This window comes from Centrocercus urophasianus, unplaced genomic scaffold, assembly GCF_019232065.1.
Source record: "Centrocercus urophasianus isolate 14NV4802_14NV808 unplaced genomic scaffold, USGS_Curo_1.0 seq_19, whole genome shotgun sequence".
NCBI lineage: Eukaryota > Metazoa > Chordata > Aves > Galliformes > Phasianidae > Centrocercus > Centrocercus urophasianus.
In genome coordinates, this window is record NW_024884744.1 from 109,039 (window position 1) to 136,157 (window position 27,119).

At 41.4% G+C, this 27,119-nt stretch overlaps 1 protein-coding gene across 1 annotated transcript; it reads left to right on the forward strand.

Annotated features, from left to right (window-relative positions):
• Positions 1 to 163: 163 nt before the first annotated feature.
• Positions 164 to 25,620, forward strand: RNF13 (ring finger protein 13). Its single transcript, XM_042820246.1, has 10 exons — positions 164 to 260; positions 4,866 to 4,989; positions 7,583 to 7,663; positions 9,792 to 9,917; positions 11,034 to 11,121; positions 14,589 to 14,679; positions 14,828 to 14,933; positions 17,522 to 17,615; positions 23,419 to 23,499; positions 24,198 to 25,620. The coding sequence occupies exons 2-10, from the start codon at positions 4,876 to 4,878 to the stop codon at positions 24,560 to 24,562; spliced, it is 1,146 nt and encodes a 381-aa protein (XP_042676180.1). The 5' UTR covers positions 164 to 260; positions 4,866 to 4,875; the 3' UTR covers positions 24,563 to 25,620.
• The last annotated feature ends 1,499 nt before the right edge of the window (positions 25,621 to 27,119 follow it).

A 27,119-nucleotide genomic window follows, 5' to 3' on the forward strand; every position in this document is an offset into this window, starting at 1 on the left:
GGAAGGGCGCGGCGTCCCGCCCACGGCTCAGGGCCCGCCCAGCCGCCCCGCCAAGCCGCGTCACGCGCCCGCGCCTGAGCGACGTCCGGCTGGAGCAATGGGATGCCGCGGGCAGGCGCGGCCCTTGGGGGCGGGACTTCCGCCGCGGCCCTTGGGGGTGGAACTTCCGCCGCGGCCGCTGGGCGGAGGTGAGCGCGCCATGGAGGCGGCCTAAGTGCGGTTCTCGGCTCCTGGCGCCGGGCCTTGTGCCGGCCCCACAGGTGAGGGGTTGTAGGCTGCAGGGGCGGCTGCCGCGTTCCCCGGCTCCTACCCGCCGCGCGGCGCCCCGGCTTTGCGGCCGTTCGTGCGGCGCTGAGCCCGCCGCTCGTTGCGCAGCGCCTATTCGCTTCCGCCCCGACCGCCCCGCCTCGCGGTATCGTTGCGGCTCCGGGCGGCGCCTCGCGGTCGGCCGGCGGAGGGAGGCCGGACGGGGCACGAGCGCTCTGCGGGTCGCTGCCGGGCTGGGCGCGGGGCCGTATCGTAGCTCCTCGCGGCCCGGCGCTGCGGTGAGGCGGTGGGGAGGGGCACTGACTGCAGGAGAGTGGCGGCGGGGAGGAGCGGTGCTGCGGCGGCCGGAGCTGAGCGCGAAGGGCTGTCTGTGTGAGGCGGGTTTGGGTCCTGTCAGCCTCGGGTGGGGGAGGTGGAGGTTGGTGATGATGGGCTGCCGTTGGGTTGTAGAAAGCCGCGGCGTAGGGTTATCCGAGATACACGTGAGAGCTGTGATGGCGGTTGTGCAACCGTGTGCTGCGCTGCTGGGTTTTGGAAGCCTCGGACAGAGCAGTCTGCTGAAAACGCGGAAAACGCCGTTGCTGTGTTTGTGGTGGGGCGGACTCTGATGCGTTCTCTCTGGGCGTTGTAATCCTGTGCAGCACGGAGATGGAATTTCAGGCTATTCAATGTAGATCTGTTTTTTTTCTGCTAAATGGTTAAAACAAGTATTTTCTTAAGAACTGAGGCGTGATCATAAACGTATAGGCAGGGAATTGCGCTTTGCTGCCTTTTACTGTGAAAGAAACTGGACTGAAAAATGTGTTTCTGGACATTTATGTTTACGCGTGCTTAGAGCATCTCTGTTTGAGAATAGTCGGCAGGAGCTCCGAGTGCTCTGTCAGCTCAGCGTCCAGCACCAAATCATTTCTTGATGCTCCCGCAGCTTGTTGGTGCTGGCAGGTGTGACGCGGTGCTTTTGACAGAGTGCAGGGACTGCAGCTACAAGAGCATTTTCCCCTCAGGTTACACGTTCTGATCTGGGAATCAGCTTGTTGGTGTTTAAAGATGTTATTTGTAACACAGTGAGATCCTTGTTAAAATGAGAAGCAATATTGCGCTCTCTGCTTCCATGAAAAGTTTTATTAGAAATATATTATCCATTGTGAAGTCAAAAATACTGCTTCTGCCTTATTTCTATGGGAAGTGCCTTGGCTGATGTATTTGAAGTTCATGTAGGAGCTTCATGGCCACTGTGGTGCCCTCAGCACATTGCCTCCCCACTCCGGACCTGATGGTCCTGTTCCATCAGGAGGAGGTGTGCAGCTCCTCAGGCTCAGTGTGTTTTGCAAGTTCTGGAATGCAAAGTGGGAAGCAGTCTGAAACTCCCACAGTTACATAATGAGAACCCTGTCTAGAAAAACACGTGTAGGCACTCCGAATTAATGCAAGAGAAGTTAAACTTCATTTGTGTAGTTTGCAGCTAGTGTTTAATTGCATATGCTTCTATTTCTGTATGGTGTAAGTTGCTTTACTCAAATAAAGACTGTGGTCTACAAATGAGCTGTGAAGTTTCCTGAAGCATAGGGCTTTTTGAGATGTGTTTGAGGCAGTAATTCTTGGGCTCAGAAGAGTTTGTGTGTAACTGGTTGATGGAGAGGGCTATATGTGTTTTTTGTTAGCATGAGCAACTTTATTTCTGTTATTTTGTAATGATACTTAATGCTGTTTTAGTGCTTTCTGTATGTATGATACTGTGATAGTTTCAAGTGTCTGGTTACTTCTGTCATTAAGACAGTTACCATTTTTTGGATGGTTACCCTTTTGCTCTTCCAGTTTCACAGATGTTCCTGTTGCTGGGGCTGACAGATTTGGGAAGCCAGAAAATTGTAATTCAGAAATAAAAAGTCACATATTTTGTAATTCATTACAAGTTCCTTTGATTGTAACTTCTGTTCTTCTAACCAGTTAGAAGTTTCACAATGCATCATGTGTCTGAATGGCAGCTAGTCATTGTCTCTTTATAGATTGGATTGTGGCCATAGCAATATTACTAGAAGAAACTGTCAGCTGAAACTTGTCTGGGGGGAGCAGAGGTTGTGATCTTTGGTGTCAAGTTCTGCTTTTGCAGGGAAGGGCATCTAGAAGAGAGGCTGGTTCTTCCCTCCTGCTTCTAACCACCATTGGCTGTGCATGTAGTCGTGGGGCTGTGACTGAGGACACATTTTCTGGGAGGCAGTGATGATCAGGCGGTGCCCTCCTGGCTGACTGTAGTACAGGGTGATGGGGGAGGCTGAGTGGGGGTCATTCCCCATTGCTCTTCCTTATGCTAAAGAGGTTTGTTTTAGGATGGTCGTCTTTGAAGAAAAATGGGAAAAAAATTAAGCTAAAAATATGTTGGCCCCTTCTTCTAGTAGCGTTGTTTGGAATGAACTTCCTGATGGAGTTCTGTCGTTCCTTTTGAAGTTTGTACCCAGCAGATGGTGTCAGTGGTCTGGTTGGATTGCAGTGTGGAATCGGTGGTTCTGCTGCACCTGGTTGGATTGTAAGAGGGTGAGGTGCAGGAATGAAAGCAGTTGTGGTCTCTGAAACGTTCTGCAGACAGCAGTGTTGTTATAATACAGCTATAATAAGTTATTTTATAATCCAAATCTAGAAAACATCCATCAAGTCAAAACACTCCTAAAGCATTGTAAAATGCTTGTATAGATCAGCTTTCTTTGAAGTAGATCGTGTATCACCAGCACTTCAGTGAAATTGTCCACTGATGATGAGTTCTATTTTGCCAAATGAAAGTTGAGAAAGTACAATGTTTAGCAAAGTCATAAAATAAGTGAGGAGGCAGAGAAACCAAACACTGATTTAATTATATATATATGTATAATTTTTGTACACTGGCATGGCAGTAAGCCAGCCTTTGTTTTGGGAGCACTGCACAGGGAGGAAGCCTCTCACATGCAATTTATAGGGCTGGGGAAGGAGCTCGGGCAGCTGGCAGTCCCTCGTGCAGGCTCTGCTTTCTGCTCCCTGGAAATGTCAGCTCTTCTCTCAGCCGCCCATCCTGAAGTTCAGCTTGCTCAACAGCGTGCATCAAAGCTGTGTCAAGCCACACATAACTGCATGCAGTGGGAAAAACATAAAACAGTAGGAATCTTTGAAGTAAAAAGTATTAAAAGGTGCATCTCGTGTAAAGTTGAGGACTGAGACGTGAGGAGGTACTGCATTTGTGGCCAGTGGTGCGCCTTCCGTGTGCCCGTGTGCCCTTTGTATGTCAATAACTGGATTGTTTGATCGCAGTCTTGTTTTTTTTTCCCCACGTAACCCTGTTTTGTTCAGTGCAGGGCAGTGTGCTCTGAAGTGCTGAAGTCAGTTATGGAGGACAGAAACCTCCTTCTCCCCCTTGCCCTCCTGCCAAGTTTTTGGGTGCTTGATTTTCCAATGTAGATAGCAGAATTTTCAGCTTACTGTGAATGAATCTCATACAGTCGCCTCTAGATGATATTACAGACCAAAAAAGTGGCAGTGGGTTACTGGCCCACAGCATTGAGCACTTTGGATGAAAGCTTTCCAGAGGCACCGCTTCTCACTGTGTGTGAAGGGATTTATCAAATACCGCAGCTTTGGTCCACGTTACACGTTTGTGTTTTTGTGGGGCTAATAGGATGAAGTCGGTGACTTCAGCAGGGAAGCAAGTATCATTGCTGGTGCAGGAAAGGCTTACAGGCTCTTGTTTTGCATTTTTAATATTTTTGTGGGTAAGCCATATTTGTATGGCAAGGCATAATACCAAAATGATGGCTTTATTTCCTCTTACCGCTGCTTCTTGCTTTTTCTTTCTTTTCCTCTTTGACTAATGACAATCAGCACTTTAAAAGAACTGTTTCTGTTTGCAAACTTGCTCCTGCTTTCAGAGAGATAAGTTGTTCCTTTTGCTGCCAGTTTTGCTGAAAATTTATTAACAAAGCAGAATTAACTTCTTTTTAATGCTATGAGTTGTTGATAAGCATATGAGAATACTTTAAAGAGTATTTGTTTTTTAAGGGTCTCAAAAATGCTCATGCTTCAGAGGACACTGAACCACCTGAATTCTGGGTTACCATCCTGCTCACGCAGTGCATCACGCACTCGTGTGTTTCCCTGGAATTAATACAATTTGCTGTTAGTTGATGCCTACTGAAATTAGCTTTGCAGAGTAAATGGTTTTTAGTAGAATTACTTCAGGCACTTAAGAAATTTTGATGGCTTATGTTTGTGTTAGAAGAATTGAATATTAGAATTAAGCATGTCTAAGGGTAATTAGCAACACGTGAGTGTTTGTTTCTTTGTACCACTTACGTTGCCACTTGTTCCCTGAAGCTTTTTGAAGTGCTGTTATTGTAACTTTTGATTTGCACAGGCAGTCCTGTCGAGGTTACGTGCTCTTGGTAAATGGGATTCTTTTCTCTCTCTAAAGTAATATAAATTAAAAATTATCTCTCAAAAGTGAAGACAGAATATCTTCTTGCTCTTTTAGAGGGTAGATTTTAGCTGACAGATAGAACTCAGTAAAATGGAAGAGGAAAGTATTGCTACAAGGCTTGATTTTTATTTTTTTTCCCCCTCCCCGCACTGTTTTACAGATATTGAAATATGCTGTTGTCAATAGGAATGCTGATGTTGTCTGCCACACAGATATACACTATTGTGACTGTCCAGCTATTTGCTTTCCTGAATCTCTTACCAGTGGAGGCAGATATTTTAGCGGTAAGTGTGAGAATATTTTTTTCCACAGGTGAAATCTATAGAATTGAATCTTGTCCTAAATTAATCTGCTAATGAGTAAGTGCAGTAAATTTTGTAATGGGTCATTTGGAAGAGGGTTGCCTTAAGGCTTCAGTTCAATACCAAAATAAACCTTCCATTTTCAAATGATCTGTCAGGTGTGTGCTCAGATACCCCACAGTGAAAACACTTCATTCCTTTAAGGTCGTGTAAGAACTTCCAATCTGAACATGTATTCTATGGCATGTTATAAATCTCTTTGCTTTAGGTTATTTGGTTTAGGTAGCAATTTGTTTTGACAGTGGATGCCATTTTGTAGGGTAACTCTATCCAAATAAAGTAAATAAAATATTCTGCCCATGGCTAGTATTATTTATGTCTGTGCTGGAGCTTTGTCAGTGAAGCTTTTGTGGTGCTGTGCCTACATATGTACGTATTTTAAATAATGAGAATAATATTTTTCGGGTTTTAAGTAGTCTTTGTGTTGTTTGTGATGTAAGGCTGATTAATGAACTTAACTCTCAGTGTTAAGGCTAAGGATGCTTTGTGCCATGGTGGGCACTCCTTGGCAGTGACCAATGTCACGTGTCTTGTACTTTTATGGAGGAAGCTATGCATTTGTAGGATGGAAATAACTCAATCTATTCCACTGAAATAATTCTGTCTATATGCTGTAATACCTGTATTCTCTGCCAGTCACAGTGACATCCAAAGTATGTGTTAGTGTCATGTCAGTTAATTCAGGAGAGTGGAGTGAAAATCCTTGAAGCAAGTGTTCAAATAAAAGTACGTGAGATCATGGTAACGTGGGGTTCATGAATGCTCAGTTGTGTAATTTGGGTCTTGAAATTGCTGCTACTCTGTTATGTTTTGTAGGTGAAAAAATCTAAGCAGCAGTGCAGATAACTGCTGTTGTGACACTGACATTCTGCAGTGAAATGTTAAACTTGATTTCTACTGCAGACTTGATCTTTCTTTCCCCCTTTCTTTCTAATTTACACACATTTCTTCTGTTCATAATAAAATTTATTTTTATGCTTGCTACTTCCTATCTTAGAAAAAATATTTTGAAGCTTACTTTAATTTCTCTGTTTAAGCTTCAGCATGCGCTATTCTAAAACAATTCAATCAAAAAAAGAAGTGGATTTATTCTGGGATATTTGGGTAATGACTGATCTATTTTGAGAATGTCTGTTAAACAGGATTTGAGGGGATGAAGCAGATACCTGTTAAAACTGTGCTGTTTGAAAAGGAGACGGTAAAATGCTCAGGAGAATTGAAGGCATACAGATAAGTTATGATTCTGAAAGACTTCTTGGGTTAATGATTGTCTAAAGGGTAAAGTTCCAGGCAAATCTTTTGGTCTGCCTAGCAAAGAAATTCTTTCTTTACTGGTTTAGGTTTGTGTTTATGCTGCTTTGTTCTCACAGGGGATAAAAATAAGTATGTTTTTATCTGCCTCTTAGCTTAAATTGAAACTTGTGATTAATTTAGGGGATAGCATGCATGACGTGAGCTCAGGAAGAGCACTTTGGAGGTAGTAAGTGAGTGAACGGTGAGGACAGCTCACTGGCACAGAGCTGTGCTGCCTAATTTCAGGATGGAAGATCAGGGGGAGAGGTGGTAGAAGCGGATTGATTACACAAAACAAGTGCCTGTCCTTTGAGCTCAGCTCTATTGCTACCTTTTCCCCTTCCACTTTAATAAAGTCTGTGGAAAGGGAGCTTCTTTGAAATCTTTTCCTTTTGAAAGAATTAAGATAGATCATGATAGTGTTTTCTTTTTATTTTAATTAGAGTTCCCATGTCTAAATCTTACAGTTGTGAAATACCTTCTCCCGAGGTAATCGTGATTCTTTCTTGACTATCATGTGTAACAGTTTTGTGATACAATAAGCAGTTACTGTAGAATTCACAGCTTTTTCAGGAAACTAATTTTGTTCATTTATTTATTTTACTTATATTGAGAAGAGATTTCAGCTTATGTATGTTCTTTACTTTTTATTGTCTGGATTCTCCATTGCTAACCAACTCATACAGCTATGAAGGATGTCACGAGGAAGGAGGAAACAAAGCTTCCACTGATTGAAGGTCTTTACAGTATTCCTCTGTTTGGAAGTTGAAAGCTCATTGTTTGCGTAGAAGAAAACTGTAGAGCTGTTGAGATTCCTGTTTTGCAAACATGGTGATATTTGAGTTGTAGACGGAGATTTAATGCCCAGGTTTCTTACTTACTAAATAATTCCTTGTTTTGACAACTGGATGAGAAAAGAATGAAGTTGCTGTGTGAGTGAAAGTCCAGTGGAAAAGTAACTTTATGGCTTCATTGATGTGCTTTCAGAAGGTCCTACCTCTGATAAATATTTTCATCTTTAAAAAAAAAAAATTGTTTATGAACAAGAGTAAGTACAAATAGAATCATGGAACAGCTTGGGTTGGAAGGGCCCCCAAGGATCAAGTTCCGACCCCTCTGTCACAGGCAGGGCCACCATCCTCTAGACCTAATGCTAGACCAGGCTGCCCAGGGCTCCATCCTGTTGCAAACCTGAATTTTCTTTAAAATTTATTTCTTGTAGTATAACTTCGAAAATGGAACCCAGACCTTTGATGATCTACCTGCCAGATTTGGCTACAGACTGCCAGCAGAAGGCCTGAAGGTATTCTATAAACAAATAAAACCACAAATCATGTCCTGTTCTGCATGTCTACTGTAGTTAACACATTTCAAATGTAAGGTGTGTAGATGAATGAAACTCACAGTAAGTAGATCTTGCTGAAGATGAAGTGGAAGGGGACTGTTTATGAGGAAGGGAGAACAAATGTCTTTTCATCACTGCCTATGAAAGCTACAAGTTCTGCTTTTTCTGGATGGCTGTGGTAGTAGACATCCATCCATTCTAATGGCAGTAGTAAGTAACTGATGTGGGAAAAAAACCCTCACTTTTATCTGTATAAAATAAAATAGAGGAGGTAGTAAGTAAGTTATCCTCTGAGGTAAGTTTATGGTTGAGATTTTGTAGCTGAAGCTTTTTCAATTCCAGGAAAATGCTTATGCTGCATGTTTTCTGCTTGCCTGATAAAAGTATCTTTGCAGTGATGTGAACCATTTACCTTCTGTAGGATCACATTCTGACAGTCAGCATTGGTAAGGCTGGTCATTTCAGATAAACTTTCCTTTTGGTTGTTCTGTACTTGCAGTTATCATCTTGAAAGGCAGTTTAGCATAGCCATCCAAACAGTTTAATTCTTACACAAAGTTTACCCTTCATTATTTTTATTTATTATTACAGAAGTGGCTGCAGAGGGTCAGGCTCAGTGCAGGACCTTGTTTGGCTGTTGCTTTTAACAGTGTATGAGTAAATATTTCTGATTGAGATGTATTTGCATTTATTTTGTGTGGGAGTTCTAAGCCTTAAACATTTGCACATGCAATCTTCCCAGTTCCAGTGAAGGGGAATTGCTATAATTTGTGTGCTTGTGGAGATGGTGAATAGCAGATGAGGGCAGAGAGCTGCTTTCCATTTCCTTCTGTCTGTGACATGGAAGGCCTTAAAACTTGGCTGTGAGACATCGTTGGTGTTGTGATGCTTGTGAGTTAAAAAATAGACAAGGATGAAGCTGATGTGGTCATACAAGCCTGGACTCCTTTTTGACTGCATGGTGTCCTATCACAGTGAAGAATAAACTAATGTAAGAATTTGTCTAACAGTAGGAATTTGTTTGCAAATGAAGCTTCAGCAGGACTTTCTTTTCATGTCTAGCAAGATTTGTTATGGGGAGAAATGTAGGTAAAGCTGGTATTGTTTACTGACTGAACTGAGAAGCAGAGCGATTAAGTGATTGCCCTAGGAGTGAACCAATGTAATATATCAGAAATAGCTGTAAGGAGCTTGGGCTCTAACCTTTTTAACTATTAGACCTTAACTAAGACAGACGTGGTCAGCTGTGTAGAAGTAAAAATGAGTTCAAGTGCAACACATTCCTATGCATTTTGACTATCATTACAGACTAAATTAAACTATCTTGCATGGGCCTTGGGCTATGATGACACCCAGGGATAATTCCCTTGCAGAATTGACCTGTGACAGTTTGAGTTTGTGTCTGCATCCTCACATTTTTTTGGAAGTTTGGTCCACAGCTTTCTACAGATGCATATCCTGAGATATAACTGTGCTTGAGACTGGACTGCCCTTTTTTTTCCTCTCAAATAGAAGGTGATGAGTGAGCTTTATTCAAAGGGGAGTTCCACACATGTGGCACTTAAAGTGTAATTGATATGGGGAGTAATGGTTTGCATGACCAGATTTGATCAGAGTTTCTGTGTACAGGTAACATTAACATTTTCATGCAGTGCTCATTTTGTTATCATGGATTTTTCTCTCTATACACAACCAGTGTTAATTCTTTTACATTTCAGTTCTATAATTCTGAGTATGTCTTAGGGCAGTAGTTCACAATGTTGATGTAGTGCATACGGTCCTTTTTGTACAGTGCTGTACTGCAAACTCCAAGTTATGAACTTCAGCTGAAATAAGTGGAAAAACTTTTCTTAACTTTCAGATTTTCCAGATTTCAATATTTTTTATTACAGATAGAAAGATTCTGATAAATAAAAATTAATAGAGATGTAGCAGAAATTTCACAGTGGTAGAACTAAGTTGATAGTAAGAATTTGCTTAGCTATTATTTGAAAATACTGTTTTTTTTTTCCTTATATTTGTCTGAAAACTGTTTAGTTCAGCTAAAGAGACACAAAGCTGACATTATTCCATTACTGTTTTTCAGGGATTCCTAATAAATTCAAAACCAGAGAATGCATGTGAGCCTATAGCCCCCCCTCCACTGAGGGACAACTCGTCCATGGCTTTTATTGTGTTAATTCGAAGGCTTGAGTGCAACTTTGATGTCAAGGTAATATACACATGTATGTTTTGTATTTATTTTTCTAAGAATTTGGTGTTGCTTAGAAAAATAAGTATAGTTAATAGGGTCGATACTGGTGTGAAAGGGAGGGAGAATTTTATTCTTGTGCAAACAAAAGATCTAAGGCAAATAAAGCCTTATGTTATGATTTAGCTTAAGATTACTTGTTCATGAGCCAGCATGTGTGGCAAATAAAGGTGACTGGTGCTGCAGTTTTGTCATATAAAGCATCCATTAGCAGTATTTACTTTTCTTGAAGGGAAATCATAGAATCACAGAGTGGTTGGGTTGGAAGGGACCTGACAGTCCGTCCTGGCCCCACTTCTTCCATGGCCTGGCAGACCCCCACCAGCTCCGGCTGCCCAGTGCCCCATCCAGCCTGAGCACCTCCAGGGATGAGGCACTCACAGCGTCCCTGGGCTGCAGTGCCAGGGCCTCACTGCCCTCTCAATGAAAAATTTCCTCCTGACATCTGACCTGAATCTTGTCTCTTAATTTAAAACCGTTCTACCTCGTTCTATCGGTCAGTGTAAAAAGGCGGTCTTCCTTCTTTGCTGCCTTTTCTTGTGCCAGTAGCCAGGGGTCACAGGGGAGGTTAGAAAACTGATGTGACCTAAAATCTGTAAGCAGTTTTAATGTTTCGTTCTTGTTTTTATAGCTGGACCTTCTTGCAGCTCTCAGTGACAATGATAGGGTCACAGTTGATGGGAGTAGGAAACAGTGCCAGGCAAAAACAGGCACTTGTTCATGAGTGGTAGGATGGGAATTATTTTAGTAGGTAGAACAGCTTGATATTGTAAAATATTTATAATTTTATTTATAGTTTTCTTGTAGTGGAAAGTTACCATGCAATAAAAGACCATTTCCTGAATCTGTATCATCATATTAATATGTATTCTACAAATGAGTTAATTCTTGAGTTCTAGTGCACAATTAGTGTTTGTTTCTTTGGGGCTCTGTGTAACGAGGATGATTTTATTTTCAAGGTGATACTTGTTTTATAAGGGAAAACAAAATTCTGTTAACGTTTATAGCTTCCTGCACATATACCTGGTGTATTCTGAAGTACAGTTCTTACTAACAAATACGTTGTATGGCTTACAGGTTTTAAACGCGCAGAGAGCTGGATACAAGGCAGCTATAGTTCACAATGTTGATTCTGATGACCTCATAAGCATGGGATCCAACGACAGTAAGTACAGGTATCACTTCTTCTCTCCTGTTTGAAAATCATTTCACCTACCAGAGTGTACAGTATTACATGAGTATTACTGTTCAAAGTATTACGATGAACTGACTTAAAAAACAATAACAACAAATGAGCCCCAACAAATAGTCAAAAACATACATTAAAAGTAACAACCACCAAAACAAAAAATGTTCCTGCATTGAATGCTTTAAAATAAGAACTGTCCGGGTAAGAACATACGTGTTCTTATGTGTTATTTGTGATGTTAAGTTTGTATGTTCTCTTGACTGTGTCTTTTGTTTTCCTTTAATTTATAGTTCAACTGTTCTGAGTTAAATGGTTTGATTTATGAGATAGGTTTATGTGATTGATGTGGATAATAGCAAAAGCAGCAAACCCAAAAAAAGCCCTGTACTCTTGGAAAGAACTCCTATTTCAAAATATGACTATTTAGTTGTTTCATTTTGCTCTTGCTCCACTGCATGTATTTTTCTATTCCTTGAGCAAATGGATTCTTATTTTATATGAAATACATATTGCACGTATGTATTTTTCAATTTTTTGGTTTTATCATACAATCATAGAATTGGTTGGAAGGGATGTTTCAAGATCATTAGTTCCAGCCCTTCACTATAGGCAGGGCACATCCCACTCGCAGGGCCTTCAGGAGGATCCTCTCCGTGATCTTTCCAGGCCCAGAGGTGAGACTGACTGGCCTGTCGTTCTGTGGATCTTCTGTTTGTTTTTTTTTTCTTCTTGAATATGGGCGTTACGTTTCTCCTTTTCTAATCATTAAGAACCTCACCAGACTACCATGATCTTTCAAATATAATTGATAGTAGCTTGGCAGCTGCGTCTGCCAGGTCCCTCAGAACCTGTGGATGGATTTCATTGGGTCTCATGGACTTGTGCACCTTCAGGTTCTTTAAATGATCTCAAACCTGATCTTCGCTTAAAGCTGGCTGATCTTCCTTCTCTTAAGTTCTTACCTTTGCTTTCTGCAGCTTGGGTGGTGTGGCAAGAGCCCTTGCTGGTGAAGACTGAAGCAAAGAAGTCATAGAACGCCTCAGCTTTCTCTGCATCCCTTGCGACCAGGTTTCCCGTTTCCTTCCAGAGAGGGCCCACATCTTCCCTAGTCTTCCATTTATCACTGATGCACCTGCAGAATTTCTTCTTGTTCCCCTTTATGCGCCTGGCTAGATTTAATTCTGTGTGTGTTTTAGCTTTCCAAACCTGATTCCTGACTGCAGACAGCTTCTTTGTAGTCCTTCCAGATAACCTATTCCCTATAGACTTTCTTTTTGTGTGTCAGTAAGTCCAAGAGCTCTTTGTTGATCCATGGAGGCCTCTTGACATTATTGCCTGCCTTTCTCTTTCTCAGGATGCACTGATTCTGGACATGGAGGAGATTGTCCTTAAATACTGACCAATTTTCTTGGGCCCCTCTTCCCTCCAGGGCTTTGTTATGTGTCACCCTGCCAAGCTGTTCCCTGAAGAGTTCAAAGTCCGCTCTCATGAAGTCCAGAATAACAAGCTTGCCGTGCGTCTTCTTTGATGCCCAAAGGATCTTGATCTTCCCCATCTTGCAACCAAGGCTGCCCTTTAACTTCACATTACTCAACATCCCCTCCTCATTGTGAAGACAGAGTTCAGCATAGCAACTTTTCATATAGGTTTCTGTACCACTTAGAAGAGGAAATTATCAACATGTTCCAGGAACCCCTAAAATTTCTGGTGCCCTGCTGTGTTGTCCCTTCAACAGATACTGGGGTGACTGAAATCCCCAAGGAAGACTGTGTTTTGTGAACATGAAGCTGCTCCTATCCGTCTACAGAGGGCCTCATCCACTCGGTCTTCCTGGTCGGGTGGCCTGTAACAGACTCCCACCACAACGTTTCCTTCCTCTGCTTTCCCTTTAGCCCTAAGCCATAAGCTCCTCATCTATCCCTAGGTGGAACTCCATGGACTCCAGCTGATTGATGTAGAGGGCAACACCTCCTCCCCTTTTTCCCCCTGCCTGTTTTTCCTAAGCAGTTCATACCTGTCCATTCCTACTTTCCAGTCATGAGAGCCATCCCCCCACATATCAATGATGCCAATGACATCAAAGCCTTGTAAGCACATGCACGCCTGCGACTCTTCTTGCTTGTTTCCCATCCTCCATGCGTTGATATACAGGCATTTGAGATGTTTTCCCATTGAGGCTGATTTACCAATTGGAGTTCTCTTATCCTGCATCTTTGGTGCTGTCTTACTGGCCTGTGATCCAACTCCAGGCCCAGGGCATCCATCGCTGTCATCAGCCTCAACGTGGGATGATTTGAGGAGCCCTGCCCTGACAATTGTAGTTTAAAGCCCTCCTGATTAAATTGGAAAGCTTGTGCTGTTACTAGCTGTTCTGACTTAACCTTTCTTGGAGTGGTTCTCCTCAGAACATTGTTGTATTCTGTAGTCAAAATGATGCTTTGGTTTTATGGTATGTGTTTTTTGTCTGACCCACTGTTCTGATTTTCTCTAAGGAGTTTATTTTGTCTGATTTTTGAAGGCTATCAAATGTGTAGCAAGAATGTAAATGGGAAGAATCAAAACTCTTTCAAAGTAGAAACACCACTGAGCAAACTAGGAAATTGACAGTCAGCAAACTAAGTGGAAGTAGTCCAGAGTAGTCCAGAAAGCTATGTGGATGTGGTTTTAATGAGTTCTCAACCCATGCGAAACTTATTTTCGGGTTTCACTCTGAAGTCAACTGTAGAACAAGATACAACAAACAGGCACTTGAGCGGTGTGGAGAGACATAGAGTGATGTGTGCTTTTGCTTGTGGAACCTGAATACTTTGATGTTGACTTAGAGGTGCAGATAAGCATAAATTGAAGCCAAGGAAATAAATTTTCTAGAATAGGGACTTGACCTTTTGATAATTTTTCATTTGAGTTTCATCCTCTAAGTTTACTATTAATCTTCATTAGTAACTGGAAAAGGAAGAGACACTTCCATTTGGTTTCTTGAAGCTGAAGTAAAGATGTGAAATTTGTTCTGCTTTTTGACCTTTCCAATGTGTGTGTTAATGGCTAGGGTGAAAAGAATGAAAGAAAGTGACTAAAATGTACATACCAGATCGTAAAGTATAAGTTGCCTGAAATTTTGGATGGTATGTAACATGACTCAGTAAGAACTAATGCTCTAGTTAAACATACTCTGATGCCCGTTCTTGTCAGAATACTTTTTTTATGCTCCCTTTAAATGCAATTAATAATTTTGATTTATATACCTGCAGTAATGCCTGTAAATTATTCAGTAGGAAAAATATGCTTATATGACATAAAAATTTAGCATACATGTGCATCAGTCTGTGTTATTACGTTAAAATGTATCCTCATGTTGTGAGAATGTCATAGTGTTCGAGTCTTAACATCTTAAGAGTGCCCACAGTGTCTATAATAGTGGTTTTATTATTCTCCTTTTTATACAGTTGAAATTTTAAAGAAGATAGACATTCCTTCTGTCTTCATTGGGGAAGCATCAGCCAATTCTCTTAAAGAAGAATTTACATATGAAAAGGGGTAAGTTATCCCGTGGCTCGATTTGCTATTGATTGCACTGAATCATGTGCTAATCCTGGTGGTGGTTGTTTTTTCATTGTATTTATTCTTTAATTCACAGTTTATTATTTTCTAACATTTCTAGCAACTGTTATCTTTCTCTCTACAGTGGCCACGTTGTGTTGATCCCAGAGTTCAGTCTTCCTTTGGAGTACTACTTAATCCCTTTTCTAATAATAGTAGGGATCTGCCTTATTCTCATTGTCATATTTATGGTAAGTTGCTCTATTTAGTAACATCCTTTCTTACAAACAGATTGTCACAGAATTGTCACTTGTTAAAGTTAAATTAAGTGACACAGTAGAGAAACAGTGAAAGCTGTATGTGCTGTGTATAACTGTACTGCTGTTACTTATAATTCTTTATTATTCTTAGTATGATAAACAGAGACTTTTGGGAAAGGAAAGTCAGGAGACATCAGGAGGTTCTACCTACTGTGCAACAGCTTACAAAGAACTGTCCTCACTGATACTCTTATCACTGCATGAGCTTTTCCCTTTTCACTCCACAAAGAACAGTGTGCATTCTCATACACTGAGAACATGTCCCACTTCACCAACCTGGTGTTGCTTAATTAGTATTAGTCTCACTGATCCACAACACAGGTCTCGCACTGGTTTTTCACACAGGTACAGTAATAGCCAGCAAGCTCAGAGCCTATTACAGTATATAGTATATATCTTACAATATATATGCTACCTACAGAGGTTCTCAATTGGGCATGCTGCCAGCAGGAGCAGGGAGGTGATCATCCCTCTGTACTTGACAGTGGAGTACCTTGAGTACCACGTTCAGCATTAAGTCCCTCGCTACAAGAAAGACACTGAGGCCTTCAGTGTGTCCAGAGAAAAGCAGTGAAGCTGTGAGGGGTCTGGAGCACGAGTCTTGAGAGGAGCAGCTGAGGGAACTGGGATTGTTTTGTCTGGGGAAGAGGAAGCTCAAGGGAGACCTTATGGCTCTCTGCCGCTCCCTGAAAGGAGGTTGTGGCATTGTGGGGGTTGGCCTCATCTCCCACGTAACAGGCAGTAGGATGAGAGGGAATGGCTTCAAGTTGTGCCTAGGAGGTCCAGGTTAGATATTAGGAAAAAATTTCTTCTCTGAAGGAGTGGTCGAGTGCTGGATCGGGCTGCACAGGACGTGGTGGAGTCACCGTCCCTGAAGTGTTCAATAAACATTTCGGTGTGGTACTGAGGGACACAGTTTAGTGGGGAAATATTGGTGATCGGTGATGGTTGGACTGAGTGACCTTGGAGGTCCTTTCCAACCTTTGTGATTCTGTGGTTCTATAATCTCTGACCAAATTGCGAGATTTTTTTTCTTTTGGTAAAAAATAATGCATCAATTGCTCTGTGAAATTTTCTTGAAATATGTCTTTCTGTGTTAGTGTTGTTTATGCTATCAGTTGTGTATTTAGTTGAAATTCATGAGCACATTTGGAGTTAAAATCGTGGCAGCTCTCAAAAAACCGTGGAGAAGTGATCAATTAGAGAAAATGTAAAATCCACCAGTGTTTTCACTGCCCTTCTGACCTCAACCATTCCTCATTATCCCCAAAAGATTGATCTTTAGAACTGCAGGTGCTCCACTCACCACAAAAATAGCAGTTTGCCACAGCAGATGTGTATGGTAACTGCTGAGTCCCCACCTGAACCACTGATGGAGCTCCTGGGGAAAGGACCTGGTGAGCCCTGGGAGCTCAGGTGAAGGCAGTTCAGTGGTGTGAGTGGAAGGGCTGCAGCCTGGCTGCACGGCTCGTAGACCCCATTTAAGGGCTGACTGCCACTGGGGAAGGAGCTCTTTCTGGAGATCCCTCCTTTGTGGAGTTCTACACTGTGAGCCTGGATCTTTGGTAAGCAGTCCTTTTCTCCTTCTAGCACCTTACAGTTGCATTGGTCCCTTTGTCAGTACATCTCATACATTACTGTTCCGTTGTGCTGATCTTTCTGACTGTAACAAGATGCAATATTAAACATGTGACGTGGATGAGATAAATTTCTGAAGTGTTTGCATTCAGGGCATAAATAATTTCTTTGAGCAGAAGCTGTAGATACAGATTCTCTTAAATTTAGCTTTTAAGAACTTAAGAGCTGGACTTCTTTTTTTCTTACTCTGAATGAAAACAGTTACATTTCCATAATGTTAATGTTCACTCTGTGCTGCTCTCAGCCATGGTTTGGCCACTTGTCAGTGTGTTTGCCTTGGTTAAGGACACTTTTTTTTTTTTTTTTTTTGTCATATTTGAAAAACGAAGTCATGTAACTTGTCAGGATTAGAAAATGAATGGAAATGGGATTAAGGACTACTAAGAAAATGGAAACAATCTTCAGTATGGCTGAAGACAGAGAGAGTCTATGGCTTGAAGTAGATCTCTATCCTGTTCCCCAGGCTACAGTGTAAAACCAGGACTGATGAACGTGGGAATAATCCTCTAAGGAACTCATCCAAATTTAAAACTGCTGTTAGCAAAACTAGTCAAGCTTAATAAATTTTATTTAGCCCTGAATTGTGCCTCTATGCCACTGTACCTCAGTAGGAGGTTGCAGTAATAGTCACTATTTTATGGAGAGAATATTATTCTTATTTCTTCTCTTCCGAAGAAACTTCTGTATATTCCCTTTCGAGTGCTGTGGTAATCAAAGATGTCCTATAGGCTTTGTTTGTCTTCATCCTTGAGATGAGAGAAAAGGTGACTCAGCTTGAGTGTCAGTTCCTTTTTTGACAAAGGCTCTCAAGTCAAAACCTTTACTGTTCTTTTGTTCTGACTTACCATTCACACTGTCTTCCTTGTGTCTCATGTTTCCAGATCACAAAATTTGTGCAAGACAGACACAGGGCGAGAAGGAATCGGCTGAGGAAGGATCAGCTGAAGAAACTTCCCATACACAAATTTAAGAAAGGCAAGTGGATTGTTTTTTTGTCTAGTTAGAACATACTGTTTTAATACAAAATATCCCTAATTGGGGGATTTTGATATTTTTGAGTATGTGAGAAATGGTAATGGGGTTTGGGTGAAAGCACACACGAAAAGGTATCTTGACCTTGCTCTCACTGGAACAGAGTTCTAACATTTCCTCAGCAGAAGCAGAGTGGACACCACGTGTGTGCTGTGGGTGAAAATATTTCACAAAGTCTGTACAGAAATTCCTCAGATCTTCCTTGCTGTTCTCATTAACAGTGACAACAGCAGTCAGTCACTGTGGTAGATTACACCTGTAATCTACCTGGAATTGGATAAAAACTAATGGTATGTAAGATGCCTGATGCTACAGACATTGTAAAAGCAAAGCTGTCTCGGGGGTTTAAATTAACTGCTTTTCCAAAGGAGCATTCCTTTCATTCACTTCCAGTACCTCTGCGAGGGCAAGAGTGTTCAAACTGAGTGCCAAAGTGTTTGTTACTGTGATTCTTTTTAAAAATCATTTGTATTCAAGATAGAACAATGAGATAAGAAATAAATCTGTAGCAAGTTTATTTTATTAATTAAATTTCAAAAATGTCCTGAGTCATTCTCTGTAGCAGTCTGTTGGCTTTTAAAAGTAGAAGAAAATTATATTGTTTTTAAATCTTCCCATCCAGTTGCTTTCATGAACGATCTATTGCAACCTATGAGAAGAAAAGCTGGAAAGAGTACTTAATTGATTTCTATGTAACACATGTCAACAGGGATTTGCCCACGCATCAATACTACATTAGAGGATATGCTTGGATTCAAGGGTAGAACTGCTTACTATTCTTTGCCCTTGATAAAGCCACCCTGCATTATTAATAATGCTGCCTTCAGTTTGTGTGAAGCAGGTGTTCAGTTTGAGTGGATACAGGTTTCTGTACAATGTTAGTCAGCCTCGTTTGGGGGGGGGGAAAAAGCAAATACCAACCAAATCCCAAAAAATCCTTAAAAAAAAAAAGTGATAATGCTATAATGATCTGTTGCTATGGATTTAAAATTAATTCTGGAAAAGATTACCACGAGCCAGTGAATATTAATTTTGCTTCCTTTTAGTGATTTCCTCTGAAGATTAATTGTAACAAAAATACAAAACAACAACAACAACAACAACAACAACAACAAAAAAAAACATAGAAAAGAAAAAAAAAACAAGAGCAAGAAATCCATCAGCATGTGGCTTCAAGAAAGTCATTTAATGTGTTTGTCAGATAGTATGTGCATGTGTGCAGTGTAATGACTATCTCAGGATTATACGACTAAGTAGCAAGTGCATGAAAATAACTTACTTGGCATTTTCCTTATTCTTCCTTTTTCTTTTTGCTGAATCTTTCACAGTATAAATTGTTCAGAGCTCAGTTGGTTGTAAAGCAAACCTGGCTTATCCAGGTAATGATTGCTTTCAGTGATTTACACAGAACAGAAAGCTTTTAGACTTAAGAGTTTCTGCACCTGGCCTATGATGGTATGAGCAGTTTTGCACAGAGTGGTGTCAGCACAGTTTGCGTAATACTGCGGGCAGTTTCATGCACCATGATATCGGGAGGACACAAAACTATTAGAGTCCAAGGGAGGGCTGCAAAAGTGGGAAGGGTCTGAAGGGCGAGGTGTATGAGGACTGGACTGGCCCCTGGGTTTGTTCAGCCCACAGAGGATGACACTCTGGTGGCTTCATGGTGGCCTGCAGCTCCCTCCTGTTCCTCAGCTGGGGGCAGCAGGTGTGGATGGGCTCCTCGTGGCAGCAGTTACAGCCCTGAGCTGCTGGAGCTCAAGGAGCATTTGCACACTATTCTCAGATGTAGATATTTCGGTGCTGTGTGGAGTCGAGCTGGGCTCTGTGGTCCACAAGGGTCCCTTACAGCTTAGGATGTACTGTGAGTGTGTGTTAATATTGATGGAAATGGTTAAGTTGGGTACTAAATCAGCCTAAAAAAGTGTTTAGAAAGTATTGGTAGCACTGTTATTCTCTCAATCATTATTCATCTACTTTAAATTATTTAGCGTTAAATAATTTAGTGTTTGAAAGTTCACAGAATTGCAGGGGTTAAAAGGGACCTCAAGAGATCATCAAGCTCAACCCCCTTGCTAAAGCAGGGACCCTACAACAGGTTGCACAGGTAGGTGTCCAGATGGGTCTTAAGCATCTCCATAGAAGGAGATTCTACAGCCTCTCTGGGTAACCTGCTCCAGTGCTCCATCACCCTTACAGTAAAGAAGTTACTTCTGGTTCACTGCTTCTATCTAGAGTAGAAGCTAAAAAAGCGTCACGTAAAATCATTAAGTGACTATTTCCTCAATTGGCTCCAAAGCACAATTACGCTAATGAGCACTTGCAAATTAAGCTGAAGTTAAGTGCTTATGAAAACTCTCCTGACTTCAGTGCACGTTGTTAATTTCGTGTGATACTTAAATTACCTATAGTCCATGTAACATAATCACAGATATATCCTACTCGGAAAAACATGCTTTGGCATATGGACAAATTCGTGTATTCTGTGGGCAGTGGGGTACAGTAGGCACCCATTAGGTACCAGATAAATATCCTAAACATCCATACTTTGTGAGAATATATTTAGTTTGACAGTGTGCTGGAAGGAAACGGATATTTGCCAAAAAGAAAAAAAGACTGCACGGAATCAAAAAATGTTTGCATCTCTTTAGAAAGAAAGACATTTGCTCTTCCTACTGAGATGAGCGCGGAACTGAACCGACTTTATGATACTGACTTTATAAACTATTGTGGCAAGTGAATTAAGAACTGCAAATGCAGTTGAGTTTTATCCTCAATACTGCTGTCACAGAAGAATCTAGGCACTTTAATTGGAAGCTAATAAATGTTATACCCTGTGGTTTCTATAAAGCTCTTTGTATGGGATTTTGGAATTGCTATACCCACAAGACTCAGTGAAGCTGGTAAGTGTTTTAAGTCTGAAATAAGGGTTTAATTTTGGGTAGTCAGACTTGCGTGTGCATTGAGGGGAAAAATAGCCCTTTGTGTGACAAGTAATAGGTTGTAAAAATGTTTTTAAGCAAAAACATATTTGACTATCATGGCTGTTGAGCTTTCATGTACGTGTCTTTGTATGTAGATTGATACATGCAGAAATTGGGGAAATAATGTCAATAGTAGTATCTGAATGGATTTTAAAAATCTGTTCCAGAGTAATTACCGTTCTGTAGTATTCCTAAACTGATATTTTTTTTCCTGCAAATGGGATTATAACTGGTCTAATTACTGTTCATTACTGACCCATTTGCCTGATTGCACAGTACAGTGTAGGCTTAATAAAGAAAACTGCCAAAGTCTTGGCAGATTGCATTCTGGTGCTCATCAGCACACGGCTGTGGTCTGTATGTGATGGGTAACTGTACTTCTGAAAACACTGTATTTATGTATCAAGTAAGAGAGACTTTTGTTTCATTTGCAGTTTATTTAAGCATGATACTTAGGTCACTCCAGAAGTAATGCTTCCTATTTATTTCCATGGAAACTGCAATAGACACAAAGAACACAATAATGCTTTTTGATAGAGCAAATTCTCAGCTACAGAATGCAACTTGTCAACATAGTCAGCCCCATTGGCAGTGCAAATTCAGCAGTGATTAACAAGAACCTGCATGCCTGCTTGTGAAAGTCTGCAGCAGCAGAGGTGACTGCTGTTGCTGTCAGTGTAGTCATGGGGGTGGAACTTGGGTGATAATTTGGAAAGTAGTGATGGAGGCACACAGAGAAAGCGTACAGGCCTCAGGGTGCTGAGGAGGCTCACTGCTGCGTAGGCTTTGCCTTCCTACCCTAAGCCAGGGTCAGGTAATGGTGCTAATTAATTTCTTTAATAACCTAGAGAAATTCAGCAGATGGACTTCAGCTGATGAGCTTGGCAGGTGCAGGTGAAGCCATTGGGCTCGGAGCCTGTTCAAACCTACTGTGCAGTGAAAGAAGCCTTGTGAAGGTGGGATGAGATAGGCCTGGCTGGGTACAAGGCCTCGATGAAAGCAAGGGAAATGTCTTTGTTGCAGTTGGCCAAAATGCTGTCATTTCTGGCCTCTGTGCTTGAGAACTTGAGCGTGTGTCTTGTTGAGAAAACAGTTGCTTCACCAAGGTCACTTTTTTCTGAACGTGAATTGTTGCACAGTAGCTGTAGGGGCTGGAGGGGACCTCTGGGATCATGGAGTCCAACCCTGCTGCTGAAGCAGGTTCTCTGCAGCAGGTTGCATTTCCCAGTGAACAAATCTCTGGGGCGTGCCCCAGGATCTCAGGCAGTATCTGGGCTGTCCATCGTTTCAGCAGAGCGGGTCATAAATTATTGGTGCTTCCCTTTGCTACAAAGTGTGTACCAGGTAACGTGGATGCAGGCATGCCAGCACCGCATGCGGAGCGGATGACTGCACTTATGACAGCATGTGCAAACATGCATTAGATCACCTGATCCTGGAACTAGCCTGTCCCTCAACCGAAGGTGTATTAGTCAAGTGATAAGAAAGCTTGCAGCTCTGTTTGTTGGCACGTGCTTCTGGTTGTGTGACAGGGAGGACGCAACAGGACGATGAGCTGAGCCAGCCTAACTTCTTTCTGGCACCCTGTGATTTGGGCGTCTCCATGTGGGCCATTGTCAGGGGAGTGCAGCCCTGGCACACTGCTGCAGTTCTGGACTGTGTTAGAAATCATCTGTCTCAAGTGCTTATGGTGTAGTAACAGCATATCCATACACACAGGTGGAATAACTTATGCTGAAGTGTCTCTTGTACCACGGTAGCTCCACCAAGTAACAGTGAAGGTGTGGGATTTCATTTCAAAGCTAAGGAGAGTGATATTAGCATGAGCGCTGGTGAGTCTACATCTGGAAGGCTGTGTTGAGCAAATGGCCTTGAAGGTGAAGAAGATACTGGAGCATCTCTCCTGTAAGAAAGGCTGAGACTGGGACTGCTCAGCCTGCAGAGTAGCTCACAAGAATATCTCCAGTGTGAATACATGAAGGGAGGGTGCAGAAAGACAGAAACAGCTCTTTTCAGTGGTGCCCAGTTCTGGACAAGTATTATGTCTAAATACTGAATTTGAATATTCAAGGACACGCGTGTTTGGAAGAGAATGTTGATGCTGAGACTTGGTGTTTTACGGCTTTGTTTGCAGTTAACTTATGTGTGAAAGAGGCATTAACTGCTGCTGTAAATGGGAACTTCAGAGGGCCAGCATCTTCCAGGAAAATTGAAAGGATTTGGACTGATGAAAGACCATATCGTAAAATCCTTTAAAGGGGGAAAAATGCTAAAAGTTGTTTACAGTTTGGTCATATCATATGCCACAGCACCACGTAATGTCAGTACTGACAACAGCGTATCTAGTCACACAGTGATGTAAATTCTCTCATATAACTAAACTGCTTTTATTTATTTTGCTTTATTTTTTCTTTGTTATTTTTCATCAAAATGTTCTGAATAAGTTATTAGTTAGTACCTGTGTGGTAACATGAATCCTAAATTTAAATAATTTCATCTTTCTTTTAATAAGAATGATTGACTGTTGCAGAGAGAGCACTTCTCCCAGTTGAAAACATTTCTTATTTTAATTTATATGGTGGGAAAGTGAACGAGCTGTAGCCCTAATCGGGGAATACAGATAGTAAATTAACAATGTAGCATCCAAGAACTTGCCCCTTGCAAGGACAGGAAGATTAATGAAACAGAAAGAGAACCTATATGCGCGTGCTGGGAGCCTTACTGCAAATCTTCTGAAGTTAAAAGATTCTCATGTGCTGTAGGAGATGAATATGATGTGTGTGCCATTTGTCTGGATGAATATGAGGATGGAGACAAGCTCAGAATCCTTCCATGCTCTCATGGTAAGCGGCTGCACCTCAGGTCTGGCGTTTGCATTAAAATAGCTATCTAAAATGCCATGTCTGGAGATCTAGACTTACAATTTTATTTACTTATTTTACCTGAGCACATATGCAAACTGGGAAAAGAGCAAGCTTTTGTTGTTGATTTTAAAAGGAAAAAGGGCTAACACTACTAGTCTGCATTTTTCTCTGGATGTGTATAAGAAAAAAACGTTGAGCTTGACACTGTCCCCTAAATGTCTGTGTTGAATAGGGAAGCAGATTCTGGAGTTCCTATTTCCATATGTGAAAGTAGGCTTTCACTTTCTCCAGGACAATCAAACGATGTAACTTCATGACTAGTGACAGCCTGAATGATGGGATGTAGCCTGTCCTGAAGCCACATAAGGGCTCTGCCTTGGCTGCACTCAGAACTCAGTGGTGATGATTTTGTCAGATGTGGCCCTTTGCAGGACTGCTGTCAGATCCATGCAGTAGAGGAAATGAGTTGTTACCTTACTGCTTAGGTCCTAGATCTTCAACTGTTAGGTGTCCTGTACACAAGAATGGGCAGTCCAACTGCCAGAGAATTTCTAAGTAAAATTCTGTTTCGAGTTAAATTCTATAATATTCCTGTTTTACTTAATCTGCGAGATGTGTTTCTGTTAAATTGTCCTTCTTAATTAGATAATAATTACACGTGTTTTGTTTTCTAACAGCATATCACTGCAAGTGTGTGGACCCATGGCTGACAAAAACAAAAAAAACGTGCCCTGTTTGTAAGCAGAAAGTGGTCCCTTCTCAGGGGGACTCTGACTCTGAGACAGACAGCAGTCAAGAAGAAAACGAAGTATCTGAAAATACCCCCTTGCTTAGACCATTAGCCTCAGTTAGCACTCAGTCATTTGGGGCTCTGTCAGAATCGCATTCCCATCAGAATATGACCGAGTCCTCCGAGTACGAGGAAGATGACAATGACAACATTGATAGCAGTGATGCAGAAAATGGAGCGAGTGAAGAAAGCGTAGTGGTTCAGCTCCAGCCCAATGATGAAAGGGATTACAGAGTGACAAATACTGTTTGAGACTACTCATGACCAAAAGTGAACGAGTAAGAGAGTTCCTGAGGCTGTACAACACAAACACTTATGTAGGTGATACATTTTAATCCACCCGGTTCTTCAGTAGGAGCGGTTCGTGTAGTTGTTCTATGGGTTAATCAGTACAGGTAGATTTATTTTTGATTCAGGTATTCAGTCACGCTTTGTCTTCTCAAGACCGTTTAACTGGACTCCACAGTGCTAATGAGTAACGTTAATAGCATCTATCAATAAAAATCTCACAGGCTACTTTAAACATTGGTATCTGCTGAAATGGGATTTCGATGGAAATAATTCTGTAGCTACAGCTGGGTCATACTGATAGCAGTGTTTATTATGTGTATGGTAGGTGTTACCCCTTAAGCCCAACAAAAAAGTCTGTTTGCATGTTTGTGTAGAGTTTTCCAAAAATTGTCACCACTATGACAAACAAAGCATAGAACAGGTTCTGTATGCTGGTCTATCAGAAAGAAAGCAGAAGAGATTCCACTTTCATCGTAAAGTAGTGATTCCAAATAATTCTTTGAAGATTGCCACAATAGCTGAGTGTAAGCTGTCCTGTTGAGCAGTTCCTAGGATAAAGAAACTTAGAATGTATGTTTAGTTTCAAGTAGTTCACAAAATAAGATCTGTTGTTAACATGTTAATTTAGCTTTGTTTGCTACTGCGACGAATGGTCTGTCTGTTCAGTGGTGATGTGGGAGCTGGGGAAGGGGGTGACTAAAACAGAGGAGGTTTTGTTCCACATAGAATTTTAGGTAAGTATTCTATTGATCTTCAACTCATATACCTCTTACTGAAGAGCATTTTATGCTACGTTAGTCTGATAAATTGTGTATATAGACAAATTGTTCCTTTCAAATACCTGATTAACAAAGCTCAGTACTTACCAGTGTATCATGAGAAAAGTAAATTATATATAATGCCTCTGTAACTATGTAGAGAGTAACGAAACATGTATAATCCAAATGCAGAGTTTTTTTTATATGGCCTTGAATAAGGAAAGCTTGAAAGAATGTTAATAAACATGTTTTCCACTTTAAGTATCAAAAGGAATTTATTTAACTCTCACATTACTTAAATTCATCCTGTGTTTGCCTGTCCTTACTGGTGTGTACAGTTGAAGTATTTTTAGAGATCTGTAACGTGCAGTTGTGAGCATCCTTAGTAACATTAACCTGCACTGTACCGTGTATCACAGCACAGAGCTGTGTGCTGACAACACACCAGCAGTGGGACTAGGCTGCAATGAAAGCCTGAATGTTTGCTCATTTAGTTTGAGAAGCTTGAGTCAGTCCAGGTCTGTATGCACAACCTGGGGGAGAAGGAAGACCAGAACACTGCTGATATTTTCTCCTGCTGGTCACGCTGACACCTTTACAGCCAAAGTGTGTTCTGGAGGTCAGAAAGCACCAAATCCTAGGCTGAGGAGATGACGGGTGAGATGCTTCCCTTTACTGTTGCTGATCTAATAGCTTGGCTACGTGCCTTCCTTCCTTAAGCCTAGCAATGGAAATTGATTCACAAGGACTGGTAAAGAGCAGAGAAAGTTTATTTTTCAGAATGATGCACAGCAAAAGGATAATAATGGAAAAAAGGTGGCTCTTCAGACCACTGCCACTAGCAGTTTATCCGTGGGTTAAAGACAAACTGTGTTGCAGTGTAAGATGCTGCTTTGTCTTGCATGTGTCTCTGGTCAAATATCAAAGCTGACTTCTGAACATTTTTTGTGCTGAAAGATGTCTCTTAAAGTTTCTGCTGTTGATATGTAATGATTGCATGTGTTTACTCAGAACCTGACAGTTCTGCATCTCTTCAACACAAGTAAACTCGGTAATGTGTACCATTACCCTGGTAATGGTTATACCAGCTATAACCTGGTAACCCTGGTTATAGTATTTGCTGTGATGACAAAAAGTAAAAGAAGAATCGGTTTTACCTGCTGCTCTCCCTTCTATACAGAGAAAATGCATGCAGCAGGTAGTAATGTTTCTAAACTGTCCCATTTCCTAATGGTATTCATGAAATTTAGTTTCAGCAGGCGTTGGTAGTAAAAGTTCTAATGATACCCTTCAGCCCCTACCTTGCACCACAGATAGTTTGTCTGTTGGCAGTGAGAAAGTAAATGAAAAGAATAGCACTTCCTTACTTTGGAAGTGATACTTTGGAAGTTTGAGGATCTCTGCATTTCTAAGAAGAATCTATGAATTTCACTAAAACATGCTGGATAAATCTGTCTAGAAAGGTGGGGCCTGTCCAAACCTAATGGAAAAGATAAGTACAGATTTGTCTTTGGACTGTGACCTACCCCATTATCAACATGAAGCAGCACTGCTTTCTCACCACGTGCCACGAACAGCTGACCCCCAGTTGTTGGAGATGTTTTCCTTACGTGAAGCCCATCCATCAAGTTCAGCCTCTAGCTGTCCTCTGCATAGCAATGTGGTGCTTTAAAGAAGTTCATTCTTGGTCACCTGTTCAAAAAAAGAATCTAGCAAGCAGCTTATAACTGATGTCTGAAGCTAAAATATTTAGTGGGCCC

Coding starts and splice junctions, on each gene's coding strand:
- RNF13 (XM_042820246.1), top strand. CDS start 4,876: ATGCTGTTGTCAATAGGAATGCTGATGTTGTCTGCCACACAGATATAC. Junction 14,934..17,521: donor TTCTCATTGTCATATTTATG/GTAAGTTGCTCT, acceptor TCATGTTTCCAG/ATCACAAAATTTGTGCAAGA. Junction 17,616..23,418: donor CATACACAAATTTAAGAAAG/GCAAGTGGATTG, acceptor CATGTGCTGTAG/GAGATGAATATGATGTGTGT.